The sequence below is a fragment of the Ursus arctos genome, unplaced genomic scaffold, assembly GCF_023065955.2.
Source record: "Ursus arctos isolate Adak ecotype North America unplaced genomic scaffold, UrsArc2.0 scaffold_21, whole genome shotgun sequence".
NCBI classification, from domain to species: domain Eukaryota; kingdom Metazoa; phylum Chordata; class Mammalia; order Carnivora; family Ursidae; genus Ursus; species Ursus arctos.
In genome coordinates, this window is record NW_026622886.1 from 29,998,485 (window position 1) to 30,015,340 (window position 16,856).

Genomic DNA, 16,856 nt, shown 5'->3' on the forward strand with positions numbered 1-16,856 from the left:
CACAATATTCTTCCAGAGCTGTCTTTGTTTCCCTCCCAGAGTTATCATTTGTTAAAAATATTATTTTTGCTAATTAAAATGTTTGGTTTTTGAAAATAATTGATATCATAATTTAGATGTTCTTCTTGCTCAGAAAAAATAGAAAGTCTGATTCATACAACCACTTGGTGGTCAAAATGTCTTGTTTATTTAATGGGTCTACCTCATCAATCTCTATGTCCCTGTCTGGACTGATCAAGAATTTTGTAACTTCAAAGTGAATCATTCATTTCTATTTCCATTTCAAGAGAACAATTTTATTGTTACTTGCAGACTGTGAATAATAATTTATGGATATACAGTGCAGCAAGTACACTGATGAGAGAAATAAAATGAAAATACTCACTCACTGTGCATAAATGGAAAATCTCACATTTAAAAATGACCCTCAAGAGTCCTTCAGTCAGCTGGTGGATAAGTTTTTCCTAATGGTACCAACAATGAAATTCTTTCATAATAAAAAATTATTTAAACATTAATTGCACATGTGCATAACTGAATAAAATAAGTTTTGGTACCCAAATTCAAAATTATTGACTAGATTTAGATAACGATAATGTGTTTCCAATTAAAGAGGACTTTGTTACAATTATGCAGTCAGTAACAGAGTTACTAGGTTATGAGATTAACATTTATACTAATGCTCCAGAATTTATAGCATCAAGTGTTATAGATTGTTTGCTAAAATAAATTATGAAAAGCAGTAACAACCAAATTTGTCACTGGTGCTTTAATAAGATATTTCATTTCACTAGAGAAACCACAACCTGGTCAAGCCCTGCAAATGTGAAGTTGGAAAATTACAGTGACAGAATAGTAAAAATTGACTTTAATAATTTTATTTATTGACATATTGGTGACATTTGTGCGTGTGTGTGTGTGTGTAGTCTTTGTAAGGATTAGTATTAGCTTAAATCTTTCTACCTGATCTTGAGCTTAACTGGAATTTAAATCCCTTACACTTAAAAAATATGTATACCTTACCCCACTTAAAAATAGTGAACATTTTTTCATTTACCTTGGCTTCATGTTTTGTGCATATAGTAAATATGAGAGAAAACAGAGCTCAGGATTAAGTTCTCATTTTTCGATTGTAACAAGAATTTATGGGATCCTGAATGAAATAATTGCATTGTAAAATGTGTAATTCTGTGTTTAATGCCCAACATACTTTGTTTTCTTCTTCCTTTCCTTGCAAGGTTATGTATATTGCATATTTTCCAGCACCAATAAAAATGACAATACACTAAATTATCTATGGCCTGCTGGGTAAAAGCAATTCTTACTAAGATCTTTTGAAGACATTCTTTTTTCAGATATAATTATAAAATCTACAAAACAAAACAAAACATGCCAGGTTTCCAGAAAACATAAGAAGTTCTGGAAGTAGAGCTTGTACTGAAGGATATAGGAGTCAGCCAGGTGAGGAAAAGAAGATTCCAGAAGCAAGATATGAAAAATCTTTAGAAGTCAGCAAATACCTCTACATTCCCTTGACTTGGAATTGAAGACATGCACCTGATTGGGTTTATTGGGCTATCATCATTTATCCCACTGTATATAAAATATGTCAAATTTGTCAAATGTTGAAAAAACCCTCACACCACATCCATATTTGCTCTTGTTTTTCATAAGAAGAAAAATGGACCTTGAAGCTTGAAGGCTGTATTTGTCTATGTATTTATTATGTATTATGTTGCTGCTGGGTGCAGTCGAGTAGGAGGCTAATAGGATACCTTTTCATTTTCTCAGTGTGTGTTCATTTATATACCCATGCCATTTTATGCATGTTAGGTTGGAAATATAAAGACGATCTAAGAAAGAAAAAAGAATATGTGATACTGAACCATTGATCAACTAACTTTAAAAAATTTATTTTCAGAATTGACACAATGTATCCAACCTAATATGAATAGTTACTTCTTCACAGGAGGCTTTATGGAGACTGAGGCTGCAGCTCAGGAGTCCCTGGGGCTAGGCAAACTTGGAACTCAAGCTGAGAAGGATAGAAGACTGAAGAAAAAGTAGGTTTGGAGATTTTCTTCTTCCTTTTTCTAGCTTTTACTTACTCTTTATTACTTGTGGGAAATTAAAAAGACAGTAGTTGAAAACAATAGACCAAAGCCACTATTGTCCTAGTATTCCCTAAAACTACTCAGTGCTGGAATTTCCTGGTTCTACTGAGCTACAGTTTGAAATAGGTATACAAATCTTCGGCCTGTAATAGATATAAATGGTTTATTCCAAGAGACCAATGCATTTATTGCAAAACTCATATATACTTAAAATATTTAAATGTAGCCTTGTAAGTAATACAATAATCTATTTGATGTTGAATCCAGTACTGAATTGGTATGATACCATGAGAACCTATGACATCCAACTTTGTGTTTCCTCTTACAACAATTGAAGTACCTCCTCTTAAATCGGAATATTTAAAAGGAGAATATTTCTCCTACTGATTGAACATAGACTTATTTTAGACCCAGAGCAGATTGTTTTGCATCTGTCAGGAAACTGATAGTGTATCTTTTCATTCACATATAATGTGGAACATTTAAATGACTTGCAAAATTGGCAAATTTTAAGTCTCCGCAGCTGTCAGAAAGCTAGTGGGTCTATAAATAACATATTTTTAAAATACAAAGTAGCATTTTCAGTGATGAAATAGTACCTATAGAACATACTCTTGAAAAGCTAAAGGATTTCTCTATTCCAGAATTTGTTGGTTATTCCTTTTCCTCTCCTCTCTCTCAAATATTTATTACATTGTGTTTGTAGTTTTCATGTTTACCTTCTTTCCTATGAAATAATAGTTATTGTTCTAGTTACTATTACTATAACAGATTTGCTCATATGGTTATAGTATTGGGATAATCAGTTGACTTCATATTTTGCCTACTCATTCGCTTTACAGATGTTTACTAATAATGAGGAAATACAGACTTGCAAGTTGTAGAAGTGCTCACTAGCCTAATTATTTCATTAATTTTCTACTTATTAAAATTACATATATATGTATCCAAATTTAATAGAAACACTGTGCAGAAATAAAGAAGTGACCTTGAGAGCATTGTTTCTTGAATACAACCAAATGCTCAGTTGCATTCAGTAGCAGTAAATATTTTTTCTTTTATTACTGATCACTCAAAAATACAATTAAATGTTATCACAATCTGTTCAAACTCTCTTAATTTTATTTATTACTATCAAGGAATGCTTTATTCAATTTTATGACTATTTGATGAGAAAAAATTCTTCTAAAAAGTCTTCTCTTTTGATAGATTCTTTAGAATTTATTTCAAGTCTAAAGAACTTACAATTTCATTTATTTAAAATTACTTTAAGTCTAAAGGAATAAGAGTAATTAAAACCCAGGCTGGCTAATTAACTTGGTTTATTTCACTTAAAAGTTAATTTTCATTTTTTCTAAAATGAAATATTTATATATAATGGCAGTTTCACCAGTTTTCACATTGCATAGAAGGGTGATATTGAGGCAGATAATATATTTCTTTGGTTGTTTATGGAATCAAGTGCCTTTTTTAACAGTTACTAAAGTTAAACATTTCCAATTATGCAGTGATTTTAAGACTAATATATTTAAAATTTATCTATAATTAATTTTAAATGCTGTTGGATTGACTTAATGTTAGTTTTATGGAATTATTTCTCAAATCCTAACTACCCTCACAGTCAGAAACCGATTTTAGTTCTAGATTTGGTTTGAAGATTTTACTATACTTGACTTTTGAGTTTTATTTTGCCAAATGTTTTTGAAAAATATAATTTTAAGATGTATTAAATACTTGTCTTTAATATTAAGAAGAATATTAAGAACATTCTATAATAAAATAAAGGGCAACATTGCTCAGTACAATTATTTCCTATAGGATAATGGTACTTGGGTTAAAATGAATCCAACAAGACAAGGCAGAGTTGATTAATGGAAGAACAGAAGTCTTTCTGTTATTATTGATTATTCCATGGCAAGAACCTCATGAGTATAAATATGTAACCAGTATTTATGAGACATATATATGTACTAACAATTATTCAGGACTTGAATGACACTGCAGCTTGGTTTCTGGATTACCGAAGAGTGAAATGTCTTCATGTAATGAGTTTTATAAGGGAGACAAGATCAATTATTTCATGATTATTGGTCTTTCAAGATGGAGAAAAAAATCAGGTACATTTTACTGAAAAATAAACTAAAGCAAAAATGGAGCAATTTATCTCAAAATAGTGAACACTATAGGTTTATGTGCATAGTTATAATGACCATAGCTTCCTAAGAGTTGTTTCTCTATGTTCTATCCGCTGACCAAGCCAAACAATGTTTCCAGGAAAAAGTACTTAGCTTAGACCTATGTTCACTGTCTCAAAGTTTCTATCAGAGCTTCATTAGTCTCAGTAGGAATAAGCAGAGCTGAGGAAAAATCTTCTTTTCAACTTTACAAGCGTATCAGGTATCTACAGTTAACAATCTGTGAATTTAAATTTAATTGAGAGAAATCTTATCTCAAGAAGTTAGTTATGACACATTTTTTAAAAACCATATGTGGGAGATACTTTCAGAGAACAGCACTCAAGATATTCCAGATTCTTGTAAAGTTCAGAGATTTGTAATGTTGGCAGTCCAAAACAAAGGTTTAATTTGAGGCACATTTCCCATCCAGCAAATTAAGCACACGTAGGTTAGAACAGCTTACTGGATCTGGGGCCCTACTTCATTCTACTTTTACTTTGCTTTGTGATGTAGGCATTTGTTTTTTCTTGTATTTCTAGTTATTTTCCTATCATTAGACAGGAATAGTACTACAATAGTGGATCTTCTAAAGCCGCCACTGTTCAAGAAAATCTTGTCGACCTTTCCCTTCCTGAGTTGGATATTATCATGCAGGTGCTATTTCATCAGAACACCACCTTACCTAGGTCCGAAGTCCATCTACTATTGTTCTGTCTGGTTTGCTTTTACTATGCCTTATTTTTGCTGTTCTTTCCTTTAAAGCTTTAATTAACATTAATTGTTCCAGTAGGTTTATATAGTGTACTGTTAGTACTTACAGTAATTGTGTCAAATTGAAACTCATCTAGTAATTCTTCAAGGGCTTCACATTAATTTCTGGTCTTCCCCACTAAAATTTGAACAGTTTTTCTGGGCTTCATGGTACAGCTTTCCTAATCTTTAAGCATGAAGTCACTTCTTATTCTCAATATGTTCTCTCCACATTAAAATTGTGATTCTTGTGGTTTTCTTGATGTGGGCTCCTTCTGGAGTATTACAGCTCTCTAAGATCTTGTCCATCATCCTTTGATTTCAGTGGACTCCAGGCACTTCTCTGACTTAACACATACTAAATAATTGCAGATCATTTCTAAAATTCATATTATGAGCAACTATACCTGAGAATTTCACCTCTCCCCTTTTATATCTGTCACCCTGATCTTTAGGGACTTATTCCTCCTTCTTAGCTCTCCAGCCAATGTCTTAATCTAAGATCTACAGCTACTTACTCAAGATGGCCAACTAAAGCCAACCACACAACTACAAAAGGTAACTGGGGCATGATAGAAACTTGCAGGGTCACAAACTTACATGGTCTGGCCTATCAAAAATCTGAATTTCTTTTTATTGTTGTTTTGTCTGAACATAATATTTTTATTAACTTATAATTAACATACAGTGTTATATTAGTTTCAGGTATAAAACATATTGATTCAACAATTATGTAGATTATTCAGTGCTGAATTTCTAAGTGTTCTTTAACTCCCCAAATCTTCCTTGGAGTTTAGATGTGGATCTTTTAGGACCCAATAATTAGAAACTGTTCTTCGCCTAAGTTTAGAACCTATTTGATAATAGGCTAAGGAGTCAGGCAAGTAGAGATCAAAATGTCAACTTTATTACCAATTGAACTGTTAGAATATGACTAATGAATATGGCAAAAATGGGGGTTTCCCAAAACTGAAGCCCAGAATTAGAAAAACTTACCTGACATGGAAAGAGCTGGATTGTCACAGGCTTCCAAAGTGTGCAAGTATAATTCCCACCTCTCCTTAAAAATAGCATCAATAATATTATGATTCTGTAAATATGTCTGTCTAGAATCAAGGACTATGAACTCACAAGGAAGGAAATGATATTTTATGTCATTAGCATCTAAAAGAATTTTCAAAGTTTAACATTGCGTGTTAAATGTGTTAATATTTCATCATATTTCTTGCCTTTATTTTCCTGAAATATAGATAACTGGCAATTTCCCATATCACCATCTCTAGAAATGCAGTGCTAGGGTGTGTGGCAATCTCCCTGAGTTTTTAGAGATCTGGAAATATATTTTACATATAAAATTAGTTGATAATTGCCAAAAGTGTAAAACTATTGGTTGAAAGTAATTTTCCCTCAAAACTTTAAAGGTGCTGTTCTTCTTCTAGTTACATCTAATATCAATTGATTGTCATTCTTTTGTATATAACATGTAGTGTTTCTTTTCTCTCTCTCTCTCTGAAAGTTTTAAGATTTTTCTCTTTATCTTTGGGGTTCAGAAATAAAAGTATTTCTATTCAAATATTTTTTGTTTCTTTTTTCTACTCTGTACTTGCAATCTGAAGACTAGTTAGTTTGGACTGTTTAACATGTGTTGACTTAAAAATTGTCCATTTCTAAACTCAACTTATTTCCAAGAAACTTATTTTTAGAGAATTAGATTAAAGATGAAGTTGTCTGTTTCAGTAGTAATACACTGGTCTAACTCTCATGACAGTCCTTGATAGGCAGTGAATGTATTAAAATTGACAGAATACCCTGTGAGGGGTTACTTATCTCCAGAAATATAAATTCTGAAATCTTTATCTTAATTTTTATCTGTGAATTTTCCTCCTCATTTTTACGCTATATAATTCTTTATTGAAACATATATGCATACTGAGATCTTTTGTATCTCGAGACTTAAATTGAAAAATGCCATATAAATATTAATATACTAATTTATCATTTTCAGTCTTTAGTTATAATATAGGTAATGTATTATTATTATTATGTTAGATATGCTATATTCTTCCAAGTGGATATCATTGCTAAATGAATATGGATTTGAAATCAGTTTTTCAGCATCATTAAAATGAAATTAACATTCCAGCTCAGCTATCAGCAGCATCCTCCAGAGAAGCAGTTTTATCCTTGGAGCATGGCAGTCATAGTTAATCACTACCAATGAATCTTTATGTTAGAACTTCAAAGACATGAAAGTGAAGCTCTATAGATTTAGTTAATTTATTTCCATTGCAATCCTAAGGGTCTTCCTCAGTGCATAATCTTTAATGTGGTTTGAGACTCTGCACTTTTAATCTTTGGCATTTGGAAGGTTCAGAGTTTGCATATCTCTAAATAAAATAAATATCACTGAAAATATTCATAATGAAAGGTATCACATAAATTCCACAACATGCATTCATTTAATAAATATGTATTAGGTGTCTGTGTGCCAAGTTAAACTTATAAATGAGTTGTATTCCAGAGGAGAATTTGTAAGATGTCTGTTAGAAGCTTTGAATACATTTTCCCATCTAAGTAATGCTGTATATATGGAAGGTAAATGTCTTTGCTTCCTCTGCAAAAATCTATTTTGTAAACATGCTATAGGAATTGAATCTGACTAGATAAAGCAAAAGAGAGAATTCATGGTAGGATATTAGGGTATCTCAGAGATTTCAGAAACAACAGAGGCAGGACAACTCCAAAATTTCAACAATAAGAGATTATGAAATATTTCTCTAGAGTGTTGTCAAGAGCTCATATTTTCTGTTTCACCCCATTCCAAATTTTAAATTCCTAGGGGAAAGCATGTGATTGGCTCAGTGTGAAACAGATATTGGTACTTGGATCAATCAGTTATACTCAGAGGTTCATTTAATACAGACATGACTACAGGAGAACACTCTGGGGACTCAACTCAAAAGGATCTAATGAAGTAGAATATTTTAGAACCTAAACCTAATGTTCTCAATATTTCTCTAGGAATATGTGTCCCAGTTTCCTACTCGAAACTTCTCAAGCATGTCTTCTCTGCATGCACTGAGCTAGAGCTCTCATTACCTTGCTATCTAATCCTGTGTAGCCCTGTCTAGCTCCAACCATGGACAATTGTAAAAATTTCCCTAAACCTAAAAAAATAATAATATCCAAAAACTAAAGAGCAAAATGCATTGAATTTTTTTTAGGAAAAATAAATATAAGGAAAATCAGAGTGTTTTTAAAAAATATTTAGATATATTTTATCTATTTGGAGGAAGGGAAAGAATAGGGTTGCTGTTTTGAGCTTACAGCTTATTAACATTGAGCAATGTTAATAGATTACAATGAGCAGATTGGAAGCCCTGTATAGTCTCCATATTCTCTGCCCAAGAGAAACGTTTTTGACATGGAAAGAGTAAAATAAGAGTTAGTAATAGGAATTTAAAACTTAAGATAGTTACATGTACTAGAGGAATGACCTCCTTTTCTAAATAAATCCATATCATTTGTCTTCATTCATGTATATCCTGGATTAATGGACTATGCAAACGATAATTTTTCATTCATTCACTTAATTAATGCCTGTTATGTCCCAAGGACTGTGTAAGAAACTGATACTCAAATTTCACAGTTCCATTTTTCAAAGCGCTTGTAGACAGACAGACATGAAAACAAATGATTGCATGTAAGCTTTTCAGAGGCCATGATCACTTCTCTAAATCACTAGTTTTTGAACAAAATTAAAAAAAAAAAAAAAGTGCTGCAAACCTAAAGCCACCTGATGTTCTTATTTGAAAGTTGTTCTCCAAGCTAAAGACTGGTCACCTCATTGTTAGTTTCTAAAATAAATGTATAACATTTATTAGATTGTTTTGATCAAAGGAAAGGAGATTATTGATGACCAAGAGTAAATGGAGTCCTTTAAGAATAAGCTAGACACAAAGAGGAGGAAAAATGCTGTAGAAACACCATTTATTGAGTTCAGCAAGATATTTCATTTACTTTGTAAATGATACGTCTAAACATAAGATTGCCTTGAAACTAACAAAATGGATTTGTATCTGATGGGACCATTGTAATCAAAGGGGCTGAACAGGAGAACTGATGATGACTGAGTGACAGAGAAGGTGCCAGACTCAGCTTAAGTTAAGTTTTAGATAAATTGTTTTATTTAAGGAAGACCTTTACATAGAGATCCAGATGGAGCAAGATAACGTTTAATAAGAGTGTTTATATAATTCTCCATCCAATTTCATGCCTACCCTTATCAGTTACCTGTGTATAGAAGGCTATGGTGTGTGTCTATGTATAGGGGGTTCTTAACTGCAACTCCTAAGATAGCTGTTTTCTGTGTGGGGGGGGGAATGACAAGTTAGCAATATCTGGCAAGGAAATTAATGATTTTCAGTATCCATAAAAGCAGTTGATAGGGCCAACATTCTATGCGCTGCACAGATCGTAGCTGGATATTGTGTTAATTTCTTGGAAATATACTTGAAGTCGATATATTCAAACCAGCATCTATTCCAAGGAACATGACCAGTATCTTTGTGATAAGACCTTGGGCCAAAAGTCAGAGGTTGTTACAGATAAATTTGAGTTCAGTCTAAGTGAGAACTGTTAGCAGTCACATATCTGAGAAGAAATAATTAACCACGTGGAAAGAGAGTTGTTCCTCATGATTCTGTCCAATATAGACTTACTAAGTATGTGTATGTGGCAGAATTATTATATGGGGGATTCAAATTATATGAGAGATTGACTTACATGCTCTTCAAATTGTCCCTACCCTGGAATTCTGTGATTCTCCGTATAATTCAGAGAAGAGGACCCAAGAGAACCTAGGCAAATTTTTTATTTTATTTTTTTTAATATTGCAGTGTCTGGCATATCAGAAGGACTCAAAACATTTTCTGAATAACTGATGCATGAATAGAAGCTGCATGGGGAAAGAACTCTAAAAAAAGCCTAAGAAAAGAACAGGAATTAGGGCAGTGACTTCTACTAAGATGACCAAACCAGGAAACTTTGCCCTTGGTCTTCCTTGGCCTTATTCTTCCTCTATACACCTGAGTTTACTATCACTCCAAATACTGTCTCTTTAAAATCTCTCAGATGAATTGATTTTCTTCTTTCCTTTTTCAGACCATCATAGTAAAACCATGTTACATTCTTGCCTCCCTGTAATCCATTCTTCACACTACAGCTAAAGAGATCTATCTAAATTAAGTTTCTGAACCTGCCTACAATCCCTCGATTATGACTTAGCTTCCTTAGGATAAATCCCAGATGCCTTTATATGACCCATAAATCCCTGCATCATCTGGTCACTATTTATCTCACCAGCTTTATCTCTCTCTACTTCCCATTTTGCATGTTCTGGTCTTCATATATTTAATATCTATTACTTATTTGTAATTACTCCTTTCTCCCTGTGTTCATATATTCTGTTCCGTTTTCCTCCTCATTCTATGTATAGTAATGATAATCATGATTATATATGTAATAACTGTTTGATAATCACATTGAGCAGTGACAATATTCTGGGTGGTCCACACACTTTCCATATATTATCTCTTTTAATTTTCACAAGGCCTTCAAGGGTAGCAGCTGCTATTTTCCTCCATCCGTGAGGAAACATAGCTTTCCAGGGCCTGGGCTATACAAGAGGCTGGAGTCCAGAAATCAGGTTTCCTCTAAATTATTTGGGATCTCAGGGTAAAGCTGCAATTTAAAGCATGTGGTCGTCTGTCAGTTGGACCTTGAGTATCCTATATAATTTGGGATGCTTTATATAGGGCATCAAAAAAGAACTCCTCACTATCTTTATACTCGAAAAAGGATAGCATATTTTTTCTAGAGAATTTTCTAGTTTCTCATCTGACCCTATCTCATCTTTCAACAAGAGCAACAAATATATTCAAACCAAGCACCTTTTTTTTTTTTTTAAGACTGGGAGGGGGGTGTAGTTTCAAAGCACAAGATGGAGCTGTGTTATAAGATTACTTCTTTTTAATATAATTAGCCACACCTAATGTCTCAAAGTTTGATACAAGAATAGTAATGATCACTTATAAATAAGCTATGTAAGAAATTTAAATGTGCACTTGAATTAATCTTAGGCTATTCATGCCAATAAAACTTACAAAGTCAGTATCAAATAGCAAGGATGATTAACCTTTTTTAAAAGAAAAAAAAGTCACTAATTAGAGTACATTTGAATATAATGCTGGCATCTTAATCTGGAAAGAATTCTCCCCATTTGTTCCCACAAATATAAGATCTTATATTGGTTCTGCATAGGTTTTTCATAAGGTCTTTGAAGATGCTGTCTCTTCCCGCAGTTATTTAAAATTAGCCAGCCATCAAGCAAGGCTCTCCTCCTTGTTTCCATGTTCCAAGAAGGGCAATGATTATCTGTATCTTATTGCTAGAGTTTTATTTTAAACATAGATCTATACCCAAAGATTTCCACTAAAAATATATGTATGTGTGTATGTTCTATATGCAACATATATACAAAAATACAATTAAATGTCTTTGTTTCAGATTTTACATAATCAAAACTTTAACCATGGGCCTGACTAGGTTAGATTTACTAGGCAAAGGAACAGCAAAATTCTTAGAAGAATAAAGATTTCTTAACCTCTCTAAAAGAGTCTCAAGAATCTCAAACTTTAGCTATTTGAAGTCGATATTAACTGTAACAAAAAGTTATTTCTGAAGTAGTGTGATGATAACTTCTTAGCCATTTCCTTTCATTTATAAGAATCACTAGAAATGTGCTTAAACATTTATTTTATCTGTATCCCAGCACACTAGCCCCTTTCTGTCCCCTTCTTGCTTCCTATTTAGCTTTGATTCCATGTGCATAATTTCAACACTCAAAAATTCCTAAATTTTTTTGCTCCTCTATCATTTGGTTGTATCACATGTCATACTCATAGCCACTAATGACTTTTCTTTCTTGATGTCTGCGTTTGAACACCTCTATGCTGCTGGAGGACGTTATAGCAGAAGAAGTTGAGCCAGCTTCATTTGGGAACTCAGCAGTGCCCAATAATTGCAATATTTTTCTCTTACCAATCTTGTTTCTATTCTCTGCAGCTTTCATTAGAGACCTCCACTGTCCTCAAACCTGCATCTTGTGCAGATGAACTCGCAGTCTGCCTCAGAGGGAGAGAAAAAAGAAACCAACAGGGTGCCCTGAATTATTTGCTGCCAAATACACACTAATCCTAGTCCCTCTCCTGTTTCATTAGAGGAAAGTAGGGTGCTCTCTTCCTGCCTGAGCCCATCACTTCCGAGTTTCTCACTCATGTTTTGCTGACTTCGCATTTGCTCTTATACCTTCAAATTCTGCTCTCTCCTGTGTGTTGGCCATCAGCATTGAAACACTCTCAGGTTTCATCCATTAAGAGAAATCTTCTCTTTATTCCACTTTTTCACATCAGTTACTACCTGTTCATTTCCTAATCCGGTGTTAATAATTGATTTAAAAATCTTTCTGAGTCATCAACTTGAACCTTAAGAAGCGAGAGGCAATCACATTCCACATACGAAGCTCATGTGAGTTATTTATCAAGTTGAAGTCTTAACGTTCAAAGTTGACTAGTTTATAAACAGGCAAAGGCCCATTCATTTAGTAAGAGATCTAGAAGAGTAAAGTGAGACAGCTGAAAAGTTTCAGACACCCATTTTGGACGAAGACATACGTTAGCTGGTAACGTCTCCTTGTGTCTGGATGTAGGCTGGTGTTCCCAAGGAAAACATGCCAATAATTAGATTTGATCTTATTCATTAAGTGGTAGCTTAAAACCTGTTCTTTTTCTATGTCAATTAAAACTTGTTATTTGCCTGTTACTCACAGTGGTCTTTAACTGAAGAACATTTATTTTTCACAGAATCTGTCTTGCCATTATCATGACCTTGACAATCTGGAGTGAAGGGAAAAAAGAATAATGAGGTTATGTGTAATTGTAAATAACTGCTTGTAGGAAAGAATATAGAAAGAAGAAAAATTAAACACTTTATCTAGATGAAAAAACTCTGCAAATATATATTCCCTCTGACATGAATTTATACTATATTCCCACAACATATGCCAGAGTCATTTATGACTCAAGCTTTTTGTCCTTTGCAGAACATTTTTTTTAAGTCATGAGCTGAAATACTTATTATTATAAAGTGAGATAACTGCTCGGCATTGCTTTAAATTAATTGTGGAGAACAAGAAAGTTCATAAAAACTCTGAGGATTCAGACAGCTTACAAAAGTTGATGACAAATATATCAGAACTTCAAGCAGTACTTTTTGAGTGTCTCCTTATATCTGTGTTTCCTATTTATTTTCATAATTTCTCTTACATTTTATATTTAAGGTATTTTTATTGGTATAAGTTTTCCGTTTTTGAAAATGACAAATGAAGATGTGAGGACTATTAATATTCCACTGTGTGCAGATTTAATCGACTTGTTTTATTGGAGAGCAATTCCTAGATAGCTGGTAGGCTGCGAAAGATGATTTTGTCCATGGGAATAACTGGCCCCAAATACTTTGGGTAATTTTCCTGGAGATCTCAGAAATTGCCTTTTTTAAGAGTTCATCAAAGAGTTCACAGGTATGTTGACAGGAAAGCCATTTTAACCCCTTAGAAGCGATCTCTTTTTTGTTTTAATTTTCTTTCTATTGCATGTGTGATGTAAACATGATGCCTAAACATCTTAGGACATGGTGGTGCCAGTGTGTATGGACATTTATGTTTCTGTCATGTTAAAAATTTAAAGTGCTTCCCACAGCTGTTTGGAGCTATGGCCAAAGAATATGCATTCTCCAAAAGGCCTGTCTAAAAAACAATACCTGGTTTCTCTGAATGAATGCGTTTAGATGAGGCACGTACAGGGTGTTCCATTGCACGTTAACCTTTTCTTTATAATGATTGAGCGATAAAAAAGGAAACTCGCTAAGTTGCCTAATTTCTGAGATACGAATTTCTGCTTCATATTTTGTTGTATTTAATATATTTTCTGAGTTGTAGTAAAAGCTTTATTTTTTTGAAGAATTAATCTATTATGCTTGTATAGAAAAATTTAAAATAATATTCTCATGGCTTTTTGTTGAATTATTTAAATTCCGTATTTTCCCAGTGCTGCTACTATATCCAGGGAATGAGAGGGCTACCTCAAAAACTACATTTAAATCAATGTTGTTTTGTGATGATTTATGGTAATATTGGTGAACCAATCTAGTTTGCTTTTTTCCTCAGAGCAACATTTATAAACATCTGTCCAAATAAATGTTCCTATTGAAAGAGATTCAATGGGCACAAACTCCATTTATTTTGCCAGTTCAAACAAGGAGGAAATAATGTAGCAGGAGGAGAAAAGTTGATAGAATTCTTTTATGCTTTCTCGCGTTCTGAAGACTGGCAAATGCTTATTTATAAAAATTATTATTATTATGACATTTGTAAGAATATTAAAATTATGGACCTGGAATGTAAAATTCCTTCCTGCCCCAGATTAAGGTGAGGAAATTGAAAATCAGAACCTGCTGGTAATTTTGACCAAATCGTGTATGAGAACTAGAACCAGGTATTCTGACCCTGACCCTAGTGTTCTCTTAAGTTGCTGCCTCTGCAGGGGTCCACTCTACTTTGTCTGGAGCTCTTACCAGTAAGCATGTAAAAATCCCCGTATGAGGATCTAGCACTATTTTGTAAGTTATTGCTTCTATTTGTAAAATAAGCCAGGAGTGGCCTGAGGTAAAGAATGTTCTTTAATAAAGTGCCTGATTTCTTCCTGGGGTATACTAGAGGCTGGGAAAAATGTGGTCATGCATGTTTCAGAGTGGCTCATTTTCAAGAGCCAGACTTACTAGTCAACAGTTAGAGCTGCCTTCAACCTGATCATGCTTTTGGACGCAGTGAGTACGTGTGTCATGGTGAAATAAAAAAGACACCATGTCTTCTCGTATCTGAGCTTTTGCACATCTGAAATGATGCTCTTGTTTTATTCCATGGCTTTCTTTGGACTGAAATGTATCCATTAACATTTGTGTGCTTTTCTTTTCCATCCATCCTTCTCCATCTCATGAAAAGCACATCTGGGTAAGTTGAATGACAATGGCTGCTGAACATGTTTATTTTCAGCACCATCCTTTTTTTCTTTTATCTTTAGTATTTCTCTTTTCAGTTGTAACACAAGCTGCACTGCCTCTGACCTAAAATGAAAATTGTGAAGTGTATCTATTTCTACACCATACAGGAATCATTGGTTCAGAGAAATGTCCACACTCAAATTAATGCTGGTGGCCTTGCAGGCACTTCTATTTCTTTAGTTTCAGTAGACACATGTCAAAAGGCATTCCAGACATGATTTCCTTACTTCTCGAGTCATTCTCTAGGAGTTAATATGGCACTCAGTGACGTTTAAGTCACAGGCCACTCCAGTACTTTGGATGGTGCTGCAAGATTGGGTCCTCCTGTGTGTTCCCTAGTGCTTCCTGGTTCCCCACCTTCATTCTCTTCCAGACACAATCTTCTGTGTCCATTACTAGAATTGTACTTAAATGAAGAGGGTTAAGTGCTGGATCTTCCCCAGTAGGATGTTTACCCCTCGATTCCAAAGTAATCCTTAGTTTTGGTTGATTCCTTTGGTTGTATGTGTTCTTTCCATTATTTCTATACTACTGGTTAATTTTCAAAGCTTTAAAAATCCAAACTACTCCAACCTGCTCTGTGAACTAAAATTAAAACATGTTATTACCTATTCCTAAGGCAAATTGGGCTTCAAAGCCAAACAAATTATGTACAAAATTTATAAAATGTTTACATTGGTGTAAACTTTTGCAGTGGTAACATGGTGAGCTTTTAAAAACACTTTACCTTGGGAGAGGTATTGCTTTTAAATTTAAAACAATATATATATTGCACACACACACATACATATTTGGTAAATAAAATGGCTCCAATGAGATGCCGTTATCTGGGAAGCTATGGAGAGTGCCCTATTGCTATATGCATATTTTATATGCCAGTACAAGGTCATGTACTTTGTAATATTGCTTAGTTCATTACTATGGCTTATATTTGTTATACTTTTCTACTCTGATTTTAAGTTATAGTTACTATTACTAATTATTTAACAATGTAGAATTTACTTCAGTTAGGATAATTTATGATATTAAGGAAAGCTCTAGTAAGTGTTCTTAAAACTGCAAGGTGACCTGTGGTTAGGATACTATTCAACTTTGCTAGCCACAGTTGTAAGCTTTTACTTTTTAAAAATAATGAATATTCCAGACATTAGATTTAAAACATTGTTTTCATGTCATCATGTAATACTGGTCTTCTGTTTTCTAATGACTTTTAAATTTCATGAGGAAAATAATCCCAATAAATAAAATTTCATTTCCCTATCACTTTTTGAATGAAATACTGAAAAAGAATAAATGCATTATGCATTGTCATTTATGGACTTTAAGAAACTGATATGATTGTCTTCATTCTAAAATTCAGATTCTTATAGTCTTATACATGCTTCCAGAACTTAACATTTTAGGACCTCAAAATCACTTCTCTAGTAGAATCCCTAACAGAAAGCTTAGGAAGTTAAAGTGGCAGGAGGAGAGTACAAATATAGTGAAAAACGGAAGATTTGAGGTGGAAAGATCGTTCATGAAATTAGGAAATAGAAGATAAGAATTTAAGCACCAACTTTCCCATTTTTTGCATACCCTTGGGTGACTGACATATTCTCTGTATTTATTGATACTACCGTCAACTTCCTGCACCTCA

General features: G+C 33.4%; 1 protein-coding gene across 2 annotated transcripts in view; it reads left to right on the plus strand.

Annotated features, from left to right (window-relative positions):
* Positions 1–16,856, plus strand: part of PPFIA2 (PTPRF interacting protein alpha 2) — a 465,096-nt gene that overhangs the window by 406,143 nt on the left and 42,097 nt on the right. For both annotated transcript variants that reach the window (XM_026499958.4, XM_044384552.3), the window contains exon 20: positions 1,970–2,063. In XM_026499958.4, the coding sequence (XP_026355743.1) occupies positions 1,970–2,063 (94 nt within the window). The remainder of the gene's footprint in view (positions 1–1,969; positions 2,064–16,856) is intronic.